Here is a 27,082-nt window from a genome sequence, read left to right as displayed (position 1 = left end):
TAGGCGTATTTTCCTTTGGACTTGCGCACTCTGGCCACCCCTTCGGCTGTCGTCCTCACAAACACAGAGGGCTCTGCGCTTCTCATGTAGGTCCACATTTTATCAAACACTGCAATTTTAGATCTCTGGGGAAAAACAGAGGTACCAGGTACAGTTCAGAAATGACCCTAAATATTTTTGAGAAAACACACAGGAAGGCAGGACTTTTCCAAACAATCATAGATGGTACACAGAATACGGACCAGTCTCCATCTTTTAACATTTTATCCTTAATAACTTTTCTTATTATGTCCAAAACATTTCCCTTTACAAGGACCTCGTATGTCATTATGGTACATTTTAGCTGTAAATAAAATACCATGCCCTCCAGAAGGGATCTGAAAAGGTAACATGACAAAATAAGTTGAAAAATACAGTACAATACCCCTAGGAATAATTCAAATTAAGAGACAAGCAAAAGGAAATCCTCACTGCTAAAATCCTAAATGATCTATTCCTAGTTACAGGCAGAGCAGGAGTCTGTGTTAACTGGTCAGGCATATACAAGTAAGATACTAACGTAATGCCCATTATCTAGAGAATAAAGAAAATAATACTGGAAACCTCTATTAGATACTGACTCAAATGCTTCTAGAATAACACTGATTTTTCAAAGAAATATCCTTCCAGCATTAAAATTTTATTTTAATTAAAGAGAAAATGTTTATTGAATGTTTAAGCACCAAAATACTGTTTATTACAATATGTACTGAAAAAATCAAAAAAGAAAACACATTCTTAAGGTTGACATGTTTGAAAAATAAGGAAGGCCTAATTGCAGCAGTATAATTGAGGGAATATTTATCTTAAACATTAGGTGACTCGAAAGCAAAGATAGACCTCAACAGTATCATTGAATACTTTCTTCAGAGTAAAAAGAAAGCCAAGCAGAATTGGAAAGTCATAGCATTTGAATGTTTGCTTATTTTTCTATTCACAGTTTTCCCAACTGACTTTCGTCCCTCATGGGAAAGTGTCTGTGAATAACCCCTTTTTTTATCCTAATATAGGAGGTTTGAAATGGAAACTTGAACTTGAAAATTTCCTTTAAAGATTCATGAGGCTTTGAGGCTTTTTGTTTTTGTTTGTTTTTTACTCTGAGGAATTAAATATAACCTTTATCATAGAAAATGCAATAATAAATCAATTCATCATAAGTAGACATAATATAAACCCAAATTTGCTTAAAATGCTGCCCTAGAGATGAGGGCAGATTTACGTATATGTGAAAGCACTGTATTTCTGTGAAAATTCAGGGTTAAGAGTAAATAAAGCACGGAGAAGGCTTATATCACTGAAGTTTAGAATACACGCAACAGGGAGAGATGCGCAGACACTGGCTGCATTTTTTATTGTCCCCACGTGAATAGGGGCTGCAGTACTGAGGCAGCCCATAGGTTATGTCAGCCCCATTGTCTGGGCTGTGAAAAGACCCAGATGTCCTTCCCCAAAAGTACTTTCCTCCCAAATTTATAAAAGTTTCTTATTCTTTAATAGTGTCAATCCTCTAATAATGTACCTAAACCACTCTTAAACCTATTTCTATTTCTAAACAATTCCCCTTCTTGAGTTTATAGATTTAAAATGTCATTACCTAGTCCATCAGGCTTCCTCTCTGTTGTGAAAACACATCTACAAGAATGAAATCTCCACCAATACCCCAACTAGGGAAATGTTATTTTCGTGATCATAGGGAATGGCACAATATTTTGCACATAAAGGTTCATAATTAAGTATGCTAACTGAATATTCTGGAATTGGTTAGAAAAAATAAGACTATTTTTGCTTTATCTGCATCTTTGCCTACTGGTGAAGACATTGCTTTATTCGCCTATATTCTGCCCTCGTGTTCTCTACCAAATTGGAAGATGCTACAATATCTGCCTTTGATTATATATCATGAGATATTATTAAACCTCAAGATCTCTTTGTATGTGAATTCCCACAAAAAACTAGTGATGCTGGAACCAAGCAGAACTCTGCAGCCTCCCCCCACCCCGCCCAAGTACAAAGGCCCCCTCCACGTCCCTTGCCTCTTGTCTACAGAAAAGCTGAAGTCTCCCAGGCCTCTCTGAGCCACAAAAGAGCGGGCTCGAGCAGTTAATGATTAGGACGACAGAGTCACAGAGTGTCTGATGCACACTACCGAGTTGTTTTATAGGTACTGTAACTGCCACCAGAGAGGGAGAAAAAGCTGAATGCATGATGACCAGACTGTAGTCATGACAGGAGCTTCTCCAGCTTGAGCAGTACTGAATCTATGGCTAGTATAATTCCAAGAACTGGCCTCAAGAGAATGGGATTAACACTATTGCTCATATTAATCTATACCTTTGTGGGCATCAACATAACTGCAGCTTGCTCCACCTGTATATGTAAGTGGGCAACTAAAATTGTCAATAAAGAGATGCTACAGACCCATGTCATCATCTTCCACTCAGAATACAGCGCCCTAGATCAGCATGAACAGAAGACGGACCTTCACCCATGACCCCGTAGAAATGGAATGATGTTTGACAGTGGGGAACTGAAAGCAGCTTGTTTGCCCCTTTCCTGTTTGCCCATTTCTGTCCCCCTATAACCTTAAAAATCTAATTATAGGAATGAGGTCACTAAGCAATTAAAACTAACTCCTCCATGATTGGTGATGACTTAGAGGGGTGGGATAGGGAGGGTGGGAAGGAATCGCAGGAGGGAGGGGATATGGGGATATATGTATAAATACAGCTGATTCACTTTGTTGTACAGCAGAAACTGGTACAACAGTGTAAAGCAATTATACTCCCATAACAAGCTTATAAAACAAAACAAAACAAAACAAAAAAACTAACTCCTGACTTAGGCTCTCCTGAATGCACAACATGCCTTGCCTAACTTGTTGATTCTTTTCCTAGATAAAAAGAAGTAAGAATGAAGAACTGAACAGTTAAAAATGACTAGCTCTCTACCCCCAGCAGCCCCCTTAGCGATTCTGCTGGCAGATCACACGGATAAGATAATATGAAGAGTCTGCCAGCCTGCACACCATGGAGAATGATGCAGAAGCCAACCTCCTGCCTCAATGATTCACTGAGATTTTCCCCCCATTTTTCCCTTTCCCTATCATGACTGAACAGACTCTTCAGAGTTGGTCTCTAGACAGGAGTCCACCTTCTCCCCAGACTGCTGGGTTTTCTGATTAAAGCGACTTTCTTTCTACCAACACTTTCATCTCTAATTATTGGTTTTTGAGTGGCAAGCAGCTGAACCTGAGTTCAGAAACAATATCAAAATGTTTTGCCACAAAATCATAGGCTGGTAGGTTTCAAAATGAAATTACACAGTTATTTTATAAAATTAAACATTAAACATGTCAATTATTCCAAGTTTGATATATCAATTTTGGATCATTAAAATATTACATTAAATGCTTTATAAATATAGATGCTCTTCCTATAAAATCCAAAAAATAGCAATGAAGTAAAAGGAAAAACAGAAATTAAACTCAAGATAACTTCTCTTTAAAGACTAAAGTTTTGAGGGGACATTTAAATGACCTTAATCGCGTCAAAGCTAATATTCACTAAGTGAAATGAAATTGCCTGTTTCATTCATAAATATTTTCCAATTAGTTTAAAAATATTTCTCAATGTTATAAATAGAATATTCTTTCTAAGGCACAAAGGATTTTAACGTGCAATCTAGGAAAAAAATGCACACAACTATACAGTGTTTTAATAAGTTACTCCATCCCTGTCTTCGTGGTTTTGTCTACAAGCTTCTATTAAGTTAAATCAGACACTTTTTATGATCAGGTTTCACATGTATGATAACATGGCATTTTTTTAACTGAGCAGGATTTTGTGGTATCATTTTGTATTAATAACATCTATAAATTATCTAAGATCTTAAAATACACATTGCTGATTTGCATAAAGCTCAAAGTAATTATTTTCATGGTCAGAATTTTTGAAAGATATACTTTTTTTTTCACAATAGGTTAATTCATTTGTCTCTCAGGTGTTAGTTTACTGTTTACTTCCTTAACAAAGTTAATGGAATATATTCATAACCATATCTGTTCAAGAAAATTTGTTTGAACAGATTTGGCCAAAGATGTGCAAGTAAGGTTATTCATGAACAGTACAATTCTGTTATGTTGAAAACTATCATTCATTATAAGGAATTTATTGATTTGAGCTTTCTAGTGGCCTTCAAAAAGAATAGGAAAAATCTGACTACATTTTTTACTGAGAAAAAGTTCAAGGGATCTGTGTTTAATTTATATTGATGATATCAGAAACATTGTTAGTCTGAACTAAATAGCTAAATAGGCAATGCCTGGAAAACCTGTTCTCCAAAAACATAGCAATCAAACAAGTAACCAGCAGGAAAGCAATCCAAAGACAAAGTGAAATTCTCCCGGAGGCTTTCCATCCAAGAGCCTGAATGACAATTTACCGTTATTTTTATTGCCAAGACAGATTGTAACAATGTTTAATTTGGTCTAATTTATGAGTTACTGGGCTATTGATACACTGGAAAGCACACTACAGTCTCCCTAACCACTCTGCCTCTTAACTACTCATTTCTTAGAATATATTTACAAATGGACTAGAAGAAAAAAAAAAAAAAATGAGGATTTTTTTCCCCTGGGTTAATAAAACCCCATGTGGTCAACTAAGGTAATGCATATACATAGAATTTCCTATTAAAATTCCGTATTTCAGCAATTCATGTTACAGACATTATTCTACACCAAAAGCATCCAGAAAATTTAGGCAATTGTCTGAAAAATGCAAGTCAAATACTAATCAAATTGATTCAATCAGCCTCTTTGTGTGGACTTCAAAAATGAGCGCCAAGCAATGATGACCACCACCTTCATTAGCAATGCCTAAACCTGAGCATATTTTAGCATGTGGAAGAGAAAACACAAGTAAACCATACTGACTTTATAAGTAAACCACATATTTTGCTACCATTCATAACACTAGTCTGAGTTCTGGTCTGGAGAGAAGAGAACAATGCAATGAAGAAGGAAAATGAAGGACTGGATGCTGGTTTCCAATCTCCATTTCCAAGACGGCCATTTCCAAGATGGCCTTAGGTTAAAGTTCTAAGTCTTTCTCAGAGATCGTTACAATTTCCTTTCCCACCTCTCTGAAAATTTAGGTCTCAACCACAGCTAGGCAAGGGAACATGCATTTTCTAAGTTTACATATTAAATCAAGGAAACTACTCTTTCAGGAAGTATGATAAAGTGAAGTGAATTTCTTCAGGATGGCATCTGCCACCATATTTTGATGAAGAGGTAAATGATGCCTTGTTAAGAGGAGATAAATGACAGCTTGGTCAGGACAACACTCATTACCTTGTGCTTCTTAGGGAGTCAAGGCTCTTTGAACATAACATTCTAATCGCTTCCCATACTTTGATATTAGTCATAGGGATATAATGTGACTAATATTTCATAGAAAATAATTTTCCTATTCACTTAGAGAGAAAATATGCCCCGTGTCTAGTACTATTGAGTAAAAGTTCTGTATAAAGTAAATGCACCTGATATAATTAAATCTAAGAAAAAGATGGCTTCCTTTTCTTGTGAAAGAAGCCAACCATCATTTTAATATAGTTTTATTTCTTCCTCATTTATGGTAACACAGGTATTGATTTTTCTACCAGTTAAACAAGCCTTTGCTTTGTTAGGAAAAAGCAACTTTTTAAAGAAAATGGTTATTATCCTTATGAAACATACACATTTATTCGAGAATTAATAGAAAATACAGGTGCTGCCTTGCAGACTTTCCTCACTGTTTAGTCTATTAACTCTTACACAGTTCACATTCCAAAAAAACAAAAAAAAAACAAAAACAAAAACACTTTATTTACTAATTTCTAATAGAGTATCGAACGCTTTCTCACAATGTCAGCAAAACATTTTTTTGCCAGCATGGGAGTTCTAAATAATTTCCGAATACAAATAAAGTCCAAAGGCTCTAAATAGAGATTCCTGAGTGGCTGATGTGACTTTACCCCAGGGCTAAGTTTACAGAGTTATTAGAGTCTCGCTCCCAGTTATAGTAATCTTTAGAGCTCAGTTTCACTTGGAACATTAATAGAGACACTTTTCATGAAAACCTCTTCTTTCTTCCTAGGAAAATTACAATGTCTGAGATAGTATAACAACTAATAAGAAGGTAACTATCTGCTGGTGTAGAAAACTTGACCTAGACCCTCCTGAATGTACAGATTAGAGTCACTGTGTGAATTAATAACCTATATTTTCTAGTCTATTTGGTTGACATTCTATAAAAATATGTATTTAAGACAGAAGAGAAATCATCCTTCTTTTCAGAATTTCACCCTTTTTTCTAGATTCTTTAACCTTCTTGTAGAACTCATAGCAGGGCACACAGCTTCATTTTAGATGTCAGCAGAAATTCACACTGTCCCTGGAAACCACTTTTATCAGGCAAAATGAATTCTACAGTAGTGGAATTGCTGGATCATATGGTAGTTTTATTTTTAGTTTTTTAAGGAACCTCCATACTGTTCTCCACAGTGGCTGTATCAATTTACATTCCCACCAACAGTGTAAGAGGGTTCCCTTTCCCCCACACCCTCTCTAGAATTTATTGTTTGTAGATTTTTTTGATGATGGCTATTCTGACCAGTGTGAAGTGATACCTCCCTGAGAAAATCATAATTCAAAAAGACACATGTCCCCCAATGTTCATTGCAGCACTATTTACAATAGCCAAGACATGGAAGCAACCTAACTGTCCATCAACAGAGAATGGATAAAGAAGATGCGGTACATATACACAATGGAATATTACTCAGCCATAAAAAAGGAACAGAACTGGGTCATTTGTAGATATGTGGATGGACATAGAGTATGTCATACAGAGTGAAGTAAAACAGAAAGAGAAAAGGAAATACCATATATTAACACATATATGTGGAATCTAGAAAAATGGAACAGATGAAACTATTTGCAGGGCAGGAATAGAGACACAGACATAAAGAATAGACATGTGGACACAGGGGGAAGGGGAGGGTGGGATGAACTGGGAGGTTAGGATTGTCATATTTACACTACCGTGTGTAAAATAGATAGCTAGTGGGAACCTGCTGTATAGCACAGGGAGCTCTGCTCGGTGCTCTGTGGTGACCTACATGGGTGGGATGGGGAGGCTGGGAGGGAGGTCCACAAGGGAGGGGATATACATTTACATATAGCTGGTTCACTTCATTGTACAGCAGAAACTAACACAACACTGTAAAGCAATTATACGCCAGTAAAAAAAATTAAAAGCCACACATATATACAAAAAAGAATTCCATACAGGTCTGCTCCTGTTATTCTTTGCTGTGAACAAATCTGCCATGCCTACACAAATCTGTCTATGTTTTTGAGTTATAGTCATTTATTTGAGATCAAAATTTTTAAAATCCATGAGCATACACTGGAATTTAAATTTTCTGTAGTAAGGTTCCCCTGAGAAGAGTGCATTTGTTGTTCATCTTCTATTCAGATGTAATTTCCAACATAAACAACACATAGTCAAATTGTCACTGTCTGTGCTGTGCATCACTAGAAGTCTTCCCATCCCAATATCTCTCTGGATGAAGCTAAATTATATAAGACTGACTTGGAAAACTTCACCTTTCTATCGATTGCTTTACTGTGTATATTAAATATGAATGCTGTTTAAACATCAAAGATAATAAAAGCAGTTTTGTGAAACTGTTACAAGTTGTCAGAGGAGAAGAGCACGTGGCCTTGATACACAGTTCTGGAGCGAAGTTAAGAGGTAAGTGAAGGAAAGAACAGAAAGGCTAGAAAAATAAAAGAAATAGAAAACATTGGTATTTCATAAACTAAGGGAGGAAGAAGTACCAAAAGAATTTGCACAGTTGTATTAAACATGGCACCGTTTATACAAAGCATGAAAACACACACAAAACAGTTCAATGTGGCCAGAACAGCATTAAGTGACTCTTTCAGGAAGGTTATTTTCAAAGCTCTAAGGCAGGTCAAATTTGAAAGAATGAAGGAGAAAGTGGCTAGAATGGAAAAAGCAGTCTTAAACAAATTTATATATTTACCAGCTAAAGGAAAGGAAGAAGAGAATTTGAAGATGAAGGAAAGTACTGTTCCAAGAAGAGCTTTACAACATTTGGGAACATCTAAACACAGACTAAAGGCCAGGGAGAAGTAGTCTTGTGGAGATAGAAAGACTAAAGACATTACTAGGGTATAAATTTTAGAGCAACGTCTTTGACAATTAGAAAGAGATGTTATCAAAGGCCCAGAGGGAGATATTAGCTTTATAGAAAAAGGCACAACCATTCCTCTGACTGGTAGGATAAAAACCTGAAGAATGTATTACATTGGCAAACATTAGATCTAAATCTTCTTTAATGCTTTTGTGCAACATAGGAAGTGGTTTTGTTTTAATGCAATTCCCCAATAAAAACCACTCCTGGTAATGAAAATTTTGAAGTAGAACATTACTTATCTCCTCATCATACTTGAATAGTTTTTGATTTAGGTTACTTATAAGAGAGTAAAATACTTAAGATATAAATCCATCTTGTCCTCATTTCAGGGGCTTTACTTGCTAACCCTACACAAGACTTTGGTAGGTACAGTTCCATGGTATACATATCAAGGAACGTATTCATATTCCAATATGTAAATTCATTTTTGAGGGTATGAGCTGAGACCATGCTGCAAAACAAAAATAAAAGCAATATAATAATAAAAAAGAAGTGCTTTGAAACTTGGCTCTTATTTCACAGTTTTGATACTACGTTTTCGCTTCATTTGCCAACAACAGCAACACAAAAAAGAAAGGAAAAAAAAACCAGACAACCTAGCAAGTGTTTAGTATTTCAAGTATAATTATCATGTATGATAAAAATCCCTAGACCTCTTCTGAATCTTTTAAAATCAGTTTTGCTAATAAAAGTTTATCTCATCATACGGGTAAAAGTAAAAGCCTACTTATCGTTTAGGTTTTTCTTTAAATTTAAAAAGAAGCTCACAATTTTCCCTGTTGGAAAATTAAAAACATAAAAAAAACAAACAAAAAGCTGCATCAGCAGAAATTGTCCCTGCACATTAAAGGGGAAGAGAAAATTTAGTTGTGTCGTGCAAATAAATATTTTCAGAGAGTTTAATTCCATCAACATAACACTTACTCATCCGTTAGCTAAAAAACATGTTTTTGCTCATGTATTGATTTTTTTAATACAATAAAAAACCATACTATTTGTTTCACGTAAAAAATATAGGAAAAATTTGAATAAAGTCAAACAAATATTTTCTTAGACATTCCTTTTCTTGCTTAGTTTAATTAAAGTTTGATGTTTAACACTATAACTTCTTGGGTTTAATATAGAAGAAAAATTTATATTCAGAAAATGTCAGTTCCTTGAAGTCATGAGTCAGTAATTAGAACCATTAAAATCTGATGTCTGAAGTAATTATGAACATTTTATATGAAGTCTCACAGTATGTTTTTCTTTGTTATTAACAATAAGAAATTTCTCTTTCTTATTTTCAATAAGAAAATGCAATAATTACCTATTTAAATTACTGCAGTTAATAAAATATTTCACATAAGTGTGGTTTAATTTGTTTGATTTCATGAGGATTTTTCTATATGGTTAATCTGTCATTTTAAATAAAACCAATTCTCCAATAATATTAACAAGATTCACATTAAACCATATTTCCAGCAATTTCTCAGCTTCTTAAAAATTGAAAAAGTATTTATGAAAGCATATAACTGAAAGGATTTTTTATAGCTTAAATTTTTCAAAGGATAGCACCAGAACAGACCTTAATAATCACTTACTATAGGGACTTCCTAGGTGGCTCAGTGGTTAAGAATCCGCCTGCCAGTGCAGGGCACATGGATTCGAGCCCTGCCCCAGGAAGATACCACATGCTGCAGAGCAACTATCGAGCCCATGTGCCACAAACACCTAGAGCCCATGCTTCACAACAAGAGAAGCCACCACAGTGAGGAGCCCGTGCACCACAATGAAGAGTAGCCCCACTCTCCACAACTAGAGGGAGCCCATGTGCAGCAACACAGGCAATAAATAAATTAATTAATTTTAAAAAAAGACCCAACACAGGCAATAAATAAATTAATTAATTTTAAAAAATCACTTACTATATTCCAAGCCCTTTATTTTAGAAGCAAAGATTCAGAGAAATTAAATAATTTGTCTAAATTAACATTGTTTGTCAGCCCCGAGGAGAACCAAGAATACAATTTAGATACTCAACTCTTCTATACATGTGTACATGCACTAAATCAGAAAAATACTCAAGTGTAGTTTTTAGATAAGCAACGCTCTATTAAGAAGAAACAAATCACTTGACAATATTATAGAATTTAGAGAAATTTAGTTAAATATTTCTGCATAATTATTAAAGTAAACTGAGGCTTAACTAAATTGGATTTGTGGCAGCATTTTAATCAACCAAAAGCAAAGCTAAGTTATGCCTCAGTGTTCTCGTTGGCATTTTGAAATTACTTTCAAATGTGAAAAAGAGAGAGTCAGGTTAATGCATGTATTATTAACAGAATCATATCCTTCTGCTAATTTTCTTCTTGGAAAACAATGTGTTTAAATTTTAAAATGTAATTCATATTTCCATATATTTTCATTCCATTAAAAATGGTAAATGATATCATTATGGAAGTCCTACTAATACATCTTATTTATTACCCATATGTGCACACAGGCATATAATGTGAACTGATTAAGCAAGAGAAAGAGCAAGTGATCCCCTATGGTCACATCTTTTAGTTTTTAATAGGGTTACTCAACCCACTTAAGGTCTGTCGTGAACAGAGACTATCTTGAGTACCATCAATGTATTTGACAAAACAGCTCATTATCCTTGTGGATTAGATGGAGAGTTCTGGTTATCAGATGGGCTTATAATTAAATTATCAGTCACATTCAAAGAGTATTGGTTTTAATTAACATGCAAACACTGAGCCAAAGGGAAATTTTTCTTATAGCACTGATTCCATACATAGCCCCATTGTGTTCAGTGTTTTAGTCAAGCTGGATGAATAGATAAATGAGAAATGTTTCAAAGTTTCAGATATTTAGATAATAGATAATAGAATCAATATTTCAATTTTATGGGCTTGGGCAAATAAACCAAAATCAAGGAAAAATTTAACAGGGATGAATGCAAAATATGGCATGTGGTTTCAATCAACTGCATATTCACAGAATGGAAGTGGGGAGGTTTACCACAATTCACCTTAAAATCACCCAGGTTTTCAGTAAACAACAATTTTAGGGCAAGCTATTAATATGCTACAGTTACCACAAAAGCTAACAGACTTGAAGGTTTTAAATGGAATAAAGTCTAGATAACAGAGTTGTAACTTCAGATGCCCTGAGGGCCAAGAAGGAAATGTGAGTAAGTGAAACGGACAGAATGGGGTAGTAGAGAATGGTATATCTATAGTAAATGGAGAGTCACTCTCTAGCTAAAGGCATTCTTTTTTTTCCTCTCCCTTTTTTTTTTTTTAAATGTAAGCAGTATGTTACTAAAGGACACAAGTGTCCAGGTTGAAATTGGTCTGAGATCTGAATTTTCAGATACTAGCTAAGATAGTTAGAACAAGTCACGTACCATGTCTAGACACCAACCACACTTTAAGAATAATCCTGAATAATACATTCAACAGATAAAGGGTTTGAATGGGTGAAGGGTTTGAAAGGATGAAGGGTTTGAAAACACAATTCAGAATTCTTAGGCTATGTGATGGGAAAATTTAAGGAAGAAATGATAGTTATTTTCATGTATTTGATTCATCTGTAATATGAAAATGAAAGCGATTACTAAAGTCAGAATTAGGACCAATGTATGAAAATACTTAGGAGGTAAGTCTTAGTTTCAAAGATTTTTTCTGAAAACTATAACAATAAAAAGTGCAACAAAATGGAACTGAATGTTAAGTAAAGTGGTAAGTCAACATTCACAAGGCATACTCAGAATGGTTTGGATGGTTAACTCTTCACAGATGTCATACTATTTCAAATATGAACAGAATTTGACAGGCAATTTATAACACAGACTGTACTGTTAACACAACAAGAATGCTGATGCCATCTGAAATTACCAAGAATCAGAAATAACTTTTTCTGCCAATGTGGGATTTGCTCCTAAAACACCTTGATTGAATTTCCTTAATCAATCTCAACAACAAAAATAGAGCATTTTAAGTGTGGATTTTTTAAAGCAATTAAAAGATGTAAGCAATTATGGGCAAATTTGGTTTTTGTTGGCTAACTATTCTGATCTAAAGGGCTTGAGATTCTTTTTTGTTTTGAATGAACAAATTTTCAGGGGAGCACAGTTGTTCTGGGAAACACTGCTAGACCGTTTGTACTGTGCCCTATACTAAGCTAATATTTCTTCAGCAGGTATTTCTACGTCCCACTCCTAGGTTTCAGAGTGTTGTTTCAGAACACAAGAAAGTCCCAATACAAGAACTAAATTTCTTCTAATAATTTTATTTAAGAAAACCTGATTTTAGGGGGAAAATTTTAATGTGGTTAGTATATTATAATATAGTATATACAGTTGACTCGAATAAGTAAGGGAGTTGGTTAGTGGCACTGATTTTTATTTTTAAATAAGCAAACAAACAAAAAGATCTTGGAAGTTAAGGAAGTAACATAAAAGAAGAAATGGTAGCAAAAGTTAGAGTACCCATGAAAACACAATTCACGTACACGAGACATTTTGGCTCCCTTAGCTTATCCGTATGAATTTCTTTAGTAAATCAAAGATAGTGTCTTCTACCTTTCTTACCCTCAGATGTCACACTAATAACCCAATATGTAAAGTTTATTGTATTCTAAAATAAACGTTTTAAAGACACTGGTATAAACTGTTCAGATAAAAAGATCAAAGTTATTTTCATTGCTAAGGTATTGCCTTCTTTATAAAAGGATTTAGCTTAAGTCCCCATTCTTTTGCCATGCCAAGAATAAAAGACTAGTAAGAAAACTAGTTGCAGCAACGTAATATAGGACAATGACCTTATTACATAGGTAACTTCATATATGTAAGGGGATACCAGCCATATTAAATATAAACTGTACTATATATATACATATATGTATATGTACATATATTACAGTTGACCCTTGAACAACGCGGGTTTGAACTACGAAGGTCCACTTGTTAGGGGATTTTTTTTCACTAAATGCATACTACAGTACTACACAATCTGAGGCTGCTTGAATCTGCAGCTGAGGAAACGTGGGATCAGAGGGCAGGCTGTAAAGTTATACGAGGATTTTCTACTGTGAGCGGTCGGGGCCACTAACCCCCCTGAATTGTTCAAGGATCGACTCTATATACTATATTATACCAGCAACCTTAAAATTTTTATGCATTTATATGAATATATCTCATCATTTTAATGATTGGTATATTTAATACTGAGAAGCATAAATATTCATGCCTGTCTCTAAGTTTGTTAATTTTAATTCTGATTTGCAAAATTTATTTTTAATCTTAGGCCATATTTTTTAAGAAACAGCATCAACCATAAGATTAGAGAGATCTTATAAATTTTAAATACTACAAAACATTTCCTACTAAGGTTCTTTCCTTAGTTTTTGTTTGTTTTTTGTTTGTGTCTTATTTGAGGGCAGGTTTTCTTTTTTTTATTTCAATTGTTGTAAAAAAAATACATGATGTGAAATCTACCTTTATAACAAATTTCTAAGTATACAATACAATACACTACTGCTTACTATGTGCACATTGTTGTACAGGAGATTTCTAGAACTTTTTCATTTTGCATAACTGAAACTATTCCCATTGAACAGGCTCTCCATCTCCCCCACCTCCAGCCCCTGGTGACCACCATTCTCCTTTCTGTTTCAATGGCTGTGACTACTTCAGATACTCATGTAAGAGAAATCTTACAGCATTTGTCTTTCTGTGACTGGTTTATTTCACTTAGCATAATATCCTCAAGGTTTAGCCATATTGAAGCTTTTTCTTTTTATCCTTTAAGGCTGAATAATATTCGTTTGAGTAATACACCACATTTTCCTTATCTATTCATCTGTTGATGGACATTGAGGTTGTTTCCACCTCTTGGCTATTGTGAATAGTGCTGCAATGGATGTGGGAGTACAAATATCTCTTCATGATGCTGACTTTAATTATTTTGGATAAATACCCAAAAGTGGGATTGCTAGATTCTGTGATAGTTCTATTTTTAACTTTTCTGAGGAAACTCCACAGTGTTTAACATAGGGGCTGCACCATTTTGCATTCCCATTAATGGTGCACAAGAGTTTGCATTTCTATACATTCTCACCAACACTTGTTATTTACTTTTTTTCTTTTTTCTAATGGCCATCCTAACTGGTGTGAGGCAGCATCTCACTGTGGTGTTGATTTGCATTTCCCTGATGATTAGTGGTACAGCACATCTTATCATATGACCTGCTGATCATTTATTGGTCTTCTTTGGAGAAATGTCCATTCAAGTCCTTTTCCAATTTCTTATTGAGGTTATTAGGTTTTTGCTATTGAGTTGTTAGATAGCTTGCATATTAACCTTTATCAGATATATGATTTGAAAATATTTTCTGCCATTCCAACAGTTTTCACTCTGTTGATTGTTTCCTTTGCTGAGCAAAAGCTTTTTAATTTAATGTAGTCCACTGGTCTACTTTTGCTTTTGTTGCCTGTGCTGTTGGTGTCATAGTTAAGAAATCCTTGCCAGCACCAAAGTCCTGAAGCTAATCACCTTTGCTTTCTTATAGAAGCTTCATTGTTTCAGATCTTACTTTCAAATAGTTCATCTGTTTTCAGTTGGTTTTTGCGTGGTATAATATAAAGATCCTATTTTCTTTTTTTGCATGTGGATATCCAGTAATCTCAACACTATTGTGAGAGACTATCCCTTCCCCACTGTAAAGTCGTGATGGCTTTGTCAATATAAATGTGACTTTTATGCTAGTGCCATAATGTTTTGACTATGATACCTTTGTAAATGTTTTGAAGTCAGAGAGTGTAATGCTTCCAGCTATGTTTTGTTTCTCAAGATTGGTTTAGCTATTTCTAATTCTCTATGTTTCCATATGAATTTTAGGAATGTTTTCCAATTTCTGCAAAAAAAAAAATGACATTGGGATTTTGATAGGGATTGCACTGAATCTTCAGATACCTTTGTGTAGTATGGACATTTTAATACTATTAAGTCTTTCGATCCATGAACAAGGGATGGCTTTCCACTTACTGTGTCTTCTTTAATTTCTTTCAGCAATCTTTTAGAGTTTTCATCATAAAAGTCTTTTACCTCCTTGGATAAGTTTATTTTTAAGTATTTTATTCTTTTTGATGCTACTACGAATGGAATTTTTTCTTAGTTTTCTTTTCAGATTGTTCATTGCTAGTGTATAGAAATGCAACTGACATTCGTATATTGATTTTATATCCTGCAAATTTACTAAGTTTATTAGTTCTAACAGTTTGTGAAATTCTCTGCATTTTCTATATATATAAGATCAAGTCATATGTGAACAGAGATGACTGTTTTCATCTGTGAACAGAGATTACTTATTTTCCTATTTGGGTGCCTTTTATTTCTTTTTCTTGCCTAATTTCTCTGGCTATAACTTTCAGCACTATGTTGAATAAAAGTAACAAGAGTGGGTACCCTTGTCTTGCTACTGATGTAGAAGAAAATCATTCAGTGTCAACACTGAGTGTGATGTCAGCCATGGGCTTCATATATGGACTTTATCATGTTGAGATAATGTCTTTCTGTTCCTAGTTTATTGAGGGTTTGTATCAAGAAAATGTGTTCCATTACATCAAATTCTTTTTCTGCATCTACTGAGATGATCATTTGATTTTTATTCTTTATTCTGTTGTGATAAAACCACAATGATTGATTTTCATAGGCTGAAACATCCTTGCATCCTAAGGACAAATCCCACTTGGCCATAGTGTATGATGCTTTTAACTTTCTGTTGAGTTTGGCTTGCTACTATTTTTTTTAAAGGTCTTTTTTTTCTTCTTCTTCTTTTTTTTCTGTAGATCTGAGCCTGTCATTTGCTTTATTTATTTTTTTTTCAGACCTTTCTTGGAGTATAATTGCATTACAATGTTGTGTTAGTTTCTGATGTACAACAAAGTGAATCAGCTGTATTTTTACATATATCCCCATATCCCCTCCCTTGTGAGTCTCTCTCCCACCCTCCCTATCCCACACCTCTAGGTCATCATAACACATAGAGTTGATCTCCCTGTGTTATGCAGCAGCTTCCCACTAGCCATCTGTTTTACATTTGGTAGCGTATATGTGTCAATGCTACTCTTTCATTTCGTCCCAGCTTCCCTTGCCCTCCCTGTGTCCTCAGGCCCATTCTCTACATCTGCATCTTTAGTCCTGCCCTGCCATTAAGTTCATCAGTACTGTTTTTCTTTTCTTTTTTCATTTTCATTTTTTTAATATTTTTTAATTTATTTTTTATTGGCTGCATTGGGTCTTCATTGATGTGTATGGGCTTTTTCTAGTTGTGGTGAACAGGGGCTACTCTTCATTGCAGTGCACAGGCTTCTCAGTATGGTGGCTTCTCTTGTTGCGGAGCACAGGCTCTAGGTGCCTAGGCTTCAGCAGTTGTGGCATACGGGCTCAATAGTTGTGGCTTGCGGGCCCTAGAGTGCAGGCTCAGTAGTTGTGGTGCATGGGATTAGATGCTCCACAGCATGCAGGATCTTCCCAGACCAGGGATTGAATCCATGTCCCCTGCATTGGCAGGCAGATTCTTAACCACTGCGCCACTAGGGCAGCCCAGCACTGTTTTTTTTTTTTTTTTTTTTGGATTCCATATATATGTATTAGCATATGGTATTTGTTTTTCTCTTTCTGACTTACTTCACTTTGTATGACAGACTCTAGGTCCATCCACCTCACTACAAATAACTCAATTTCATTCCTTTTTATGCCTAAGTAATATTCCATTGTATATATGTGCCACATCTTCTTTAACCATTCATCTGTCAATGGACATTTAGGTTGCTTGAATGTCCTGGCTATTGTAAATAGTTTTGCTACTATTTTGCTGAAGGGTTTTGCATCTACATTTATCTGGGATATTTGCCTGTAGTTTTCTTGTACTGTCTTCGTCTGGCATTTCTGGCCTTGTAAAATGAGTTTGGAAGTATTCCCTCCTCTTCTATTTTTTGGAGGAATTTGAGAATTGTCATTAATTCTTCTTTAAATGTTTGGCAAAATTCTCCAGTGAAGCCATCTGGTCATGTGCTTTCCTTTATTGAGAGTTTTTTGATTACTGATTCACTTTCCTTACTAGTATAGGTCTATTCAGATTTTTTATTTCTTTATGATACAAACTTAGTAGACTGTTTGTTTCCAGAAATTTATCCATTTCTTCTAGGTTATCCAATTTTTTTGGCATATAATTGTTCACAGTAGTCTCATATATATATATTTTTTAATTTCTGAAGGATTACTTATAATGTCTTACTTTTATTTCTAATTTTATTTAAATCTTTTCTATTTTCTTCTGAATTATTCTCTACTCTTTTACTCTCCCCCCACACTTTGTTATTGATGCCACAAATTATTTTTATACTGTGTATCTTTTAACATATCTGTACATTTATAGTTATTTTTATACTTTATATTTTAACCTCTATACCATAATTAAAAGAGGTTCACGCATCACTGTTATGGCATTTTAGTATTGTGTACTTATCTATATACATACCTTTACTAGTGACTTTGTACTTACACATGCTTTCGTGTTTCTGTCTAGCATCCTTTCATTTTAACATGAAGGACCTCCTTTAATATTTCCTGCAAGGCAAGCATAGTGTTGGTGATTTCTCTCAGCTTTAGTTTATCTGGGAAACTCTATTTCTCCTTAATTTTTGAAGGAGCGTCTTGCCAGATACATCATTCTTGGTTGGCAGTATTTTTTTTTCTTTCAGCTCTTTAAATATATCCTCTCACTCCTGACCTACAAGGTTTCTGCTAATAAATCCACTAGGAGTCTTATGGGTTCTCACGTGTATGAGACAAGGCACATTTCTCTTGCTGTTTTCAAAATTCTCTCTTTGTCTTTGACAGTTGGCAATTAGATTATAATGTTTCTCACTGTAAACTCATTTTGTGTTCCTCTTATTTAAGATTCTTTGTATTTCATGAATCTGGATATCCATTCCCCAACCCACCCCCAGCTTTAGAAAAATTTTGACCATTATTTCTTTAAATAAGTTTCCTGTCTTTTTCTCTCACTCTTCTCCTTCTGGAATTCCCATAATGTGTATACTGGTCCTCTTGACAGTGTTCCATAAGCCCCTTGGGCTTTCTTCACCTTTTTTCACTTTTTCTTATTGATCCTCTGGATACTTTCAAATGACTTAAGTTTCTGATTCTTTCTTCTGCTTAATCAAGTCTGATCTTAAATCCCTTTAGTGAATTTTTAATTCAGTCATTGTAGTCTTCATTTCCAAATTCATTTGGTTCTTCTTTACCTCTTTGTTAATATTCTCAGTTTGTTTATGCATCAATTTTCTGAGCTCCTTGAGCAATTTTGTAACACTTATTTTGAATTCTTTATCAGGTAATCCACGTACCTCCATTTTTTTAGTTTGGTTTATGGGCATTAATTTTTTTCCCTTTGGGCCAAGTTTTTTGTTGTTGTTTTTTCATGTGCCTTGTAAGTTTATGTTGGGATCTGTGCCTTTTTAAAAACAGCCACCTCTCCTAGTTTTTATGGACCAGGTCCATATAGGGATAGACCTTCACCAATCAGCCAGGTTTAATATTCTAAAGGCCTCTCAAACATTTTCTTTGGATGTGTTTTCTTTGGACTTGTGTGTGTAATCTCCCAGTTAGAGGGGTCTGCCAGTCTCTTTTTCTCAGAAGCTCATAATCTCTTGCTCCTTTGCTCTGTCTGCAGTAATGCACATTCTCTAGAGCTAGATTAAGCCACTGAGCTCTTTTTTATTCTCTATGGTCCCCAGGCATATAAAGTATGCTGGGCACAAGTCAGGCAAGACAGTGTCAGTCCCTCAGGTACCCCGCAAAAAGAGCAGGCTACTCTTTTCTTCTTTCCCCTAAGGAGTGGCCACCAAGCTGTACTGGCCTCTGTCTGCTGGACCATGGGTCTCTGAAGCAGCATCAAGCCATCAGCTACCTCCTGTTGTCAGCAGCAGCATGGGCCGGGTCCCAGCAGTGCTCTGAAGCCGGCAAGACAGAAACCAGCCCCTTGAAAAGCCAAAGTAATGGATTCCTACTCCAACTTGTTTCCTCCTTCCCAAAGGGAAGCTGGGAGTTGGGGGGTTTCCCCCAGTTTTCCCACACTGAGCTGGAGGGAAGGGTCTATGGTGAGTGTGTGCCAGGCCAAATCTTCACCTTTATTCTTAGTGGTCCCCAATCTGGCACCATTTTTAGTGCTTAGATTCAGGCAAAACAGAAACTGGGTCCTCTGAAAATTTATAACCTGAAAATGCAGTCAAATCATCTTTTTCTCTCCCCAGAGAGAAGCCAAGAGAAGGGTGTTTCCTCCCGATGGTGGTGTGCTGTGCCAGATAAGGCACCACAGCCTTGTGTTCTCCTACAAGGTTTGACATGACTGGTTTCACACTCACTTGGTTTGCAGCAACCTCTTAACTGGTTTCTCACAAAGAGAACTGGTCAATGTGTTGCTGCTGAGTCAGGGTCTCTGAGGGGAAAGAGGACCTGGGTTTGTCCACTATCTTCTGACATCACTTCCTTGGCTCTTGGTTTCTTTAGACACAATCTATGTTTTTTAATAAATTTATTTATTTATTGGCTGCATTGGTTCTTCATTGCTACGTGTGTGCTTTCTAGTTGCGGCAAGTGGGGGCTACTTTTTGTTAGCGGTGCATGGGCTTCTCATTGCAGTGGCTTCTTTTGTGGAACATAGGCTCTAGGCACACAGGCTTCAGTAGTTGTGGCATGCGTGCTTCAGTAGTTGTGGTACACGGGCTCTAGAGCACAGGCTCAGTAGTTGTGGCACTTGGGCTTAGTTGCTCCACGGCATGAGGAATCTGCCTGGACCAGGGATCAAACCCGTGTCCCCTGCATTGGCAGGTGGATTTTTAACCACTGAACCACCAGGGAAGTCCCTAGATGTAATCTTAAATATTACTTTGGGGGACCCTGACTATATATGACATTGCTTGATTTCCCTAATTGGAACTTTATTTCTAAAATCTCATTTCTCTGTGAACATAAGTAGCCACCTTCACTAGCAACTTGTTTTTGATCATGACTCAGTATGATCTAAAGCAAAACTGTATGATGGAAACATGAAGTGTAAATTATTTTAGTATTAAGTTTTCCTTCAAATATCAAAAGTCTAAGGAATTCTCAAAATTTTATCAACAATATTTATATTTAGTTCAGATTTTGATTCCAGTATATTTAAATGATGGCAAAATTCTATTTCTATTCTCTACAGAACTCTTGGACTGCATTTGTTACTATGGCAACTAGTGCAAAATATCCAATAGAGACAGGCATGGTGATTCTTTTACTTAAACACAAAAATAAAGTGAATTGAACACTAAGTCATCTAAAGTACCTGCACAGGTTTACTCTTATATTTATCTTCTCTTAGACATCTAAGAAGGAATTTTAGAACAGTTTTGAGATGAGAGACTAATCGCAAATCTTCTCTATTGTTTGAACCTTTTAGGCTGGAATAATTATCCTCATGATCTGCTAGCAATGTGAAAGGAGCATTTTCTCTTTAATATGGACAATAATAGAATGCCTCCTGTCATTTGGTAGGAGTCAGATTATCCACCCAATGGATAATGTGAGCTCTGGTCTCTTCTTTGAGTCAGAGGGTGGTCTCTAAATGAAATGATCAGATGCACACTTACAATTGCTGAGCACTGCTGTGGAAAGAGGACAAGGACTAAAATGACATAGTTACTCTTGGAGAAGCTATCATTTTACATGATAATCATAATTCAGCAAGTAGACATGCCCTTTACTTTTTTCTTCCACCGCACTTTGATCCCAGAAAACACCATTCAGTATGGTCTCTCATACATTTATTTCTGGATTTGGAAACTACTTAATGAAATGCAAGGTCTTTAAACTAAACACTAGATTTTAAAGGAAACGTTGGCCAAGTCTTGTAAAAGTTCACCCTTTCCTTCACTGTTAAACCAGCCACGTTTAGCTGAAATGATAGAACACAGGCTTTCCCCAGTCAGCTTAGGCTAAAAGTAGCCTTAACGTCTTTAAGAATTCAATACTGTCTTCAGATGTTGTGTGAAATGGTGAGAACATGTAAAATGTCAGAGAGAGAAAACTGCCAAGCAGGGAGGAAATGATTTCAACTTGTCCAGAATTATCTAGAAAAGCCTGGGACATGCAGAGTTGTCAGCTGTGCAGATTTTTTTTTTTTTTTTTTGGCACACGGGCTTAGTTGTTCCGTGGCGTGTGGGATCTTCCTGGAGCTGGGATCGAACCTGTGACCTCTGCATTGGCAGGCAGATTCTTAACCACTGCGCCACCTAGGAAGCCCTAGCTGTGCAGATTTTTAATGACTAATCAAGCTTCCCAAAAAACTAAGGAAGAAAAATCTGTAATAACATGACTAACCACGCGATGAGTGACTTACAACATACCCGTTTAGTGCTACTGGTTGCTAATTTATTCCCATTCAACATTTATTTAGTAAGAAGTATTTTAGAAACTATTTATATAGTCAAGCAGAGTGAAAGATCTATAAAGCGTCTGTATTTATATTAGCAACATACATATGACTATATCCACTTCATCTCCATAGTATCTGAAAGATATAATATATGTATGTATATATTTATATATACAAACCTAAGAAATATGTATATATATATATATATATGTACAAAGCTAGAAGTATATATACATATCTCTACCCATAGAGAAATAGGTGATATACAGGAAATTATGGCAGAAAAATCTTTAACTATACCGGACATAGTGAAATAAGTATGGAAAACCACCACAAACTAGTGAAATCTGTTCTCTAAAATATCAATAGAAAATCATGCTTGTATTACTACTAAACACAAGCAATAAGTGGAATAAAATGTAACTATAATGAAACAGCACATAATGCAGCTCTGCAAGGAAGCTGTTATAAGGGCTCAAATATTTTTACTTATAAATATATTTCAATCAGTGTTTTATATATTAACATAAATAAGTATATCTTATGCTAGAGAAGGAATTGAAGCTGCTGCCTTTAAAAGAATAAATTATTGTAATTCTTTTGTATTTGTGGTTATTACATGGTAAAGAAAAATTTTAAACCAGTCCTTTCACTCAGGTAAGCAACACCTGCATTAATACTACATATTTATTGATCATTTATACTCTTTGGAAACTGTGAAAAGTCTACAATGCATAACATTACGGATTATTATCGGACTAAGTTGATTTTCTGAGAATGGCATAATTAACTTCATTAAATGAGAAGGAGAATACCTTTGTCTTGGCCATATTTTAGAATCTATCCCTTCCAACGCCAGCATAATTAAAGGAGACCACTTACTCAGAGACACACTCTCTCCCTCATCCCCCTGGAGGACAAAACCAGAGGAAATAAACAGATTGCAGTGTGGGGATTTAGGACAGGCATAACGTACTTCCTTCTGCAAGTTAATAGTTTTGTTTCACGGATTGATAGGCCAATGATAGGTTTATTTATAAAACCATTTTCTTTCCCCCACATCTAAGTTTCTGTAGGAACATAATACACATAGTTCTTATAAAATCATCTCCTACACAGACTCATCTAATTCAAGATCTGTCCTCTTTTATTGAGAGAATAAGGATCGAAATGTGAAAGTCTAAAAATAGTGGTTTATAATTGAAAGCCTAATTCTTTCTTAATTATAGGTGTGTTACAGTGGCGCTATAATTAGGCAAGATCAGCAGCTCCAAAATGTGTCAGAATTTATCATTCACCCTGTAGGAGAATGTACATGGGTTCCATGAGCAGAAAACTCAGGAAAAGGAAGATGTGGGGTCTGTTTTCTTACACCTCTTGCTGGTTACAAGATTGTCCTCTATCTACTTTCTCTCTCTAGCAGAACAAAGTAAATCATTCATGCTTGTTTCACTGATTATCACTGAAAGAACATATAGACTTTTAAGTTAGAAAATTTACAGCTTAAATTGGAATTATAAAACTAATGCACATTCACTGACTTCACGAAAACACTATTAATATGACCCATAATTATTAAGTTATGTACCTGAAATCTGAAAATACTTTAAATTTAAATTTAGTAATTATCACCTTATGATGGCAAAACAGATAGATTCCCATAAAGTAGATAAAATATTCATCTTGCAATTTGATATAAGATGCTTTCATCCCTTCAAAGATGTATCTTGAGGAAACATTAGTTAATACTGAGACAAAAGACTAGGCGCTCAGAACTCTGAATTCTGTTTTAAAACTGGCCCTTTAATCCCTAACTGGTATTAAACAAGTTATTTTCCTTTTTTTAGTTAGTTATACATCTTTAAAATTCAGATAGTGACTAACTTCTCAAATCAGTTTCCCCAATGGCTAAATTCAAAACTCTTGCTGTGATAAAATCAGAAAGTTGACTTGGAGAAACACTGAGATAGTAGAAAGTTTAAAATAATATAAAAAATAAAACCCCTCTTCATAAACAGCATTAGAAAGATAAAAGCTAACAATAAAGCCAAATTAAGCCATATCAGGAAACATAATACAACTGTTTAGAACTTTAAATATTATAAACTGGTAAAAGTTGTTTCTTCCATGTGTTATTAGCTGTCTTGGGTGAGAGAGTAAGTATTAAATATGAGAGACAGCCAGAGAACAAAAAGCACAGTACCGGTCTTCAGTCTGGGGCCAGCCTCCTTCCGCTGCATCCCCGCTCCAGGAAGACTGGGCGCCATCATGGTCAATCTCCCAGCTTTCTCCCTATTCTGAACCCACCTTACAGGAGCCCCAAATGCCCCTAAGTTAAAGGGCAGTTGAGAGAGAGAGGACCGCCCAAGTGTGCGCGGTGAATGTTAATTTTAGGAACAGAAGCAAGGAGAATTTCCTTTGCAACACTTCCCATCATAAGCTTAGAAATTCGACCAGACTACCACCAATAGACAGGTTGTAGTATAACCTAGGATTTAAGGGAAAAAATGTCAATGAAAAGCAATTATATTTTGCCTTTATAATGTCTATGACTTAGCTTCATCTCATTCAGTACATTTGGAATAACACTCTATAAAGAGAAATTCTTATTTTTTTTTTTTTTGCAAAAGGCAATCTGTTATTTGATCTCCATATACTAAGGCAATAAACTCTGTGGGGAAGGGTATGAGATGTGATGGATAAAGCCAGAGTATCCCTGAAAATATCTTTGAGAGTCAGAAGCAAAATTAAGACTGCCCTAACTATTATTGCTGCGGTACCAAATTATCCAACATTAATACAGCTCGATAAACTACCCAAAATGACTCGATTTAGAAGCACCTTTTTATTGAATCCAGCTTTTAAAGAGACATACCTTTTGTACATACTTTCCCAAATCACAGCCATGCCGTGTTTTAATGGAGGAATTAGCATGGCAAGCTCCTATTGACTTTGATGATGTGTGCTGTTCTGTTAGCCTCCCTTTATTGGCACAACCAGAATAAATAATCTGGATTTAAGTACTTTTGAGCCCACACCTTCCTTCTCTAGATAAGGAGAAGCTAAGGGCCATGCTCTGTGCACTGAGAGCCAGCCAAGTTCATGAACCAACAGTTCCTTTTGAAGGTATACTGAGAGGAACTGTGAGGCCCTGTCTGGATTTCCACCTTTATAATTCTCTGACATGACATAAGCAAACACGGAGGTGACCGAAACAGAGCATGAGAGCAGCGAAGTAAATCCAGAGCCTTTTCTCCCCAAGGGAACATAGTGTACAGAAAGCACTCTTTAGGAGTAAAAGTCCTCAGCTCACTTGTTATCTGCTTCAATTTGGCCAAATCCCCACATTTATCGGAGCTTCAGTTTAATAATGCACAACATGCAAACAAAAGTGACCACCCCAACAATTAGAAAGAAATATTGTGAGATTCAGAGATGATGCATAAGAAACAGCTTTGGAAAGCTGTCCTGATAAAAGTTATCAGGTTGCCTAAATACTCACATCACTTCTCTATGACTCTAGGAAAGGTAAGCTCACAATCCTGTATAGGTAAATGGCGCACTGCAGATATGTCGGGGTGTGTGTGTGTGTGTGTGTGTGTGTGTGTGTAATGCACATGGGAACCAAAGTACCCATGGGCTTACTGAGGTTTGCCCACAGCCATGCAGCCTTCTCATCCTGTGTCCTGAGGAATCTGCATATTCTAATCATGAAATCCTGGCTCTTGCTGATGAAGGCATGTGTTTCTATGATCCAGCTAAGGTATACTGAAAAGCTCTGAGTCCTGAATGTGCAGTTGTTGAGAACAGTTGCTCCTCTTGTTATCCAAACAAGCTAATGAGAGTAATTCTCAACAGACACTGTCTGGAAACAATTAAGGTTATTTTCATGAATATAAGTAGTACTAAGTACACCATGATCTAACAAGTCCCTGCCTCATTCACAGATCTCATTTACTTCAAGAGGGAGGAATACTAATAAAATATAGCAATAAAATAAAAGCAAGCCCTATTGGGATACAAATAATTTTAAAATATTTCAAAACATACTTCTAATTGAGAATCATGCAGTATTCTAATTTATTTTAAGAGAGCCATTGTTATGAACAGGGTAGAGCACTGTGTTATATTAAGAGTACCTACGCACGTGCTGTAACTATTTTCAGAAGGATAAGTAAACTGTCATTAGTAGCAAATCTGTATTACAACATTTATGTATAACATTAAAGTCAAAGTAGCTGCTGACAGGTGGCCCACACTCTCCACTAACATCTCAGTACCTAGTGGAAGTGTCAAGGTCCAGCCCATCCCACACACATCCAAGTTATTATCTGTTGTCAGCAGTCTGACAACACCACTTTTTCTCCCATCATATCTGGAACACAACTGATGTTATTTGGAAAAGAGACCAGTGGCAATTCAGTATGAGATAGTCTTCAAATTACAATCTACCACTTTAACTGGAAGATAAAGTTTCTAATCCTCATTCTGGAGTAAACTGGACTGGATCTCACTCAAACAAACTCAGGTACACTCAAAGATGCTTCTGGATTATTAGAGATCATCTCATGGCATGTATTTGGCTTAATACCAAAGTTTACCTGCTATATTTAAACATTGTTAATAGAATGAGTTCTTACAGAGAGATAATAGTACAATGAAAGAAAGTTATATCAACATCAGCCTATTGGACTGCTTCCTATAAACAGAGACCATAAGGCCATAGATCTTTTAAAAACTAAAATACATTTAATAGACAAATTATAATTATGATTCACATTTTAAAACTTAGGAAGTTGAAGGCCTTTATTAGCCTTTCCTTGGAGGGTTTAATAGAAAATTCAGAATTTCCACATAGGAACATAATCTGTTTCCTCACATAGAATTAATGTAACTGATTTAAAAGTGAGTTTTCAACTGTAAATTATGTAGGATAGATGGAAGTCATACTTACTTAACATAAAACAAAATACAGCATCCTTTTCTTTTAAAAAATAATCATCTATATTTAACTATACTTTGTTCCAATTTTGCTCCAAAAAGACAATCAATTTTTTTAAAAAACTAGATTTCTTTGCAACATAGTGTTTTTCTCCCAAGGAGTAAAGAATCAAAAAATAGATAGAGATAGTGGTAGAGATAGGGATAGGGAAGGGAGAGGGGTAGAGACAAGGTTAGAACAGACAGAAAACAAACCTATACCAGAGGGCCAAGGTGTGGGGGAGGGATAAATTAGGAGGTTGGGATTAACATATACACTCTGTTATATATAAAACAGTTAATCAACAAGGACCTACTTTATAGC

General features: G+C 35.6%; 1 protein-coding gene across 1 annotated transcript in view; it reads right to left on the bottom strand.

Moving 5' to 3' along the window:
• Window positions 1-27,082, bottom strand: part of GRIA2 (glutamate ionotropic receptor AMPA type subunit 2) — a 155,947-nt gene that overhangs the window by 3,602 nt on the left and 125,263 nt on the right. Inside the window, exon 13 of the mRNA XM_057726733.1 lies at window positions 1-125. This exon is cut by the window's left edge and continues 123 nt beyond it. Within this exon, the coding sequence (XP_057582716.1) occupies window positions 1-125 (125 nt within the window). The remainder of the gene's footprint in view (window positions 126-27,082) is intronic.

Source organism: Hippopotamus amphibius, chromosome 3 (assembly GCF_030028045.1).
Source record: "Hippopotamus amphibius kiboko isolate mHipAmp2 chromosome 3, mHipAmp2.hap2, whole genome shotgun sequence".
NCBI classification, from domain to species: Eukaryota; Metazoa; Chordata; class Mammalia; order Artiodactyla; family Hippopotamidae; genus Hippopotamus; species Hippopotamus amphibius.
Note: the sequence above shows the minus strand (reverse complement) of the source record. Positions and strands in the feature narration are given on the sequence as shown.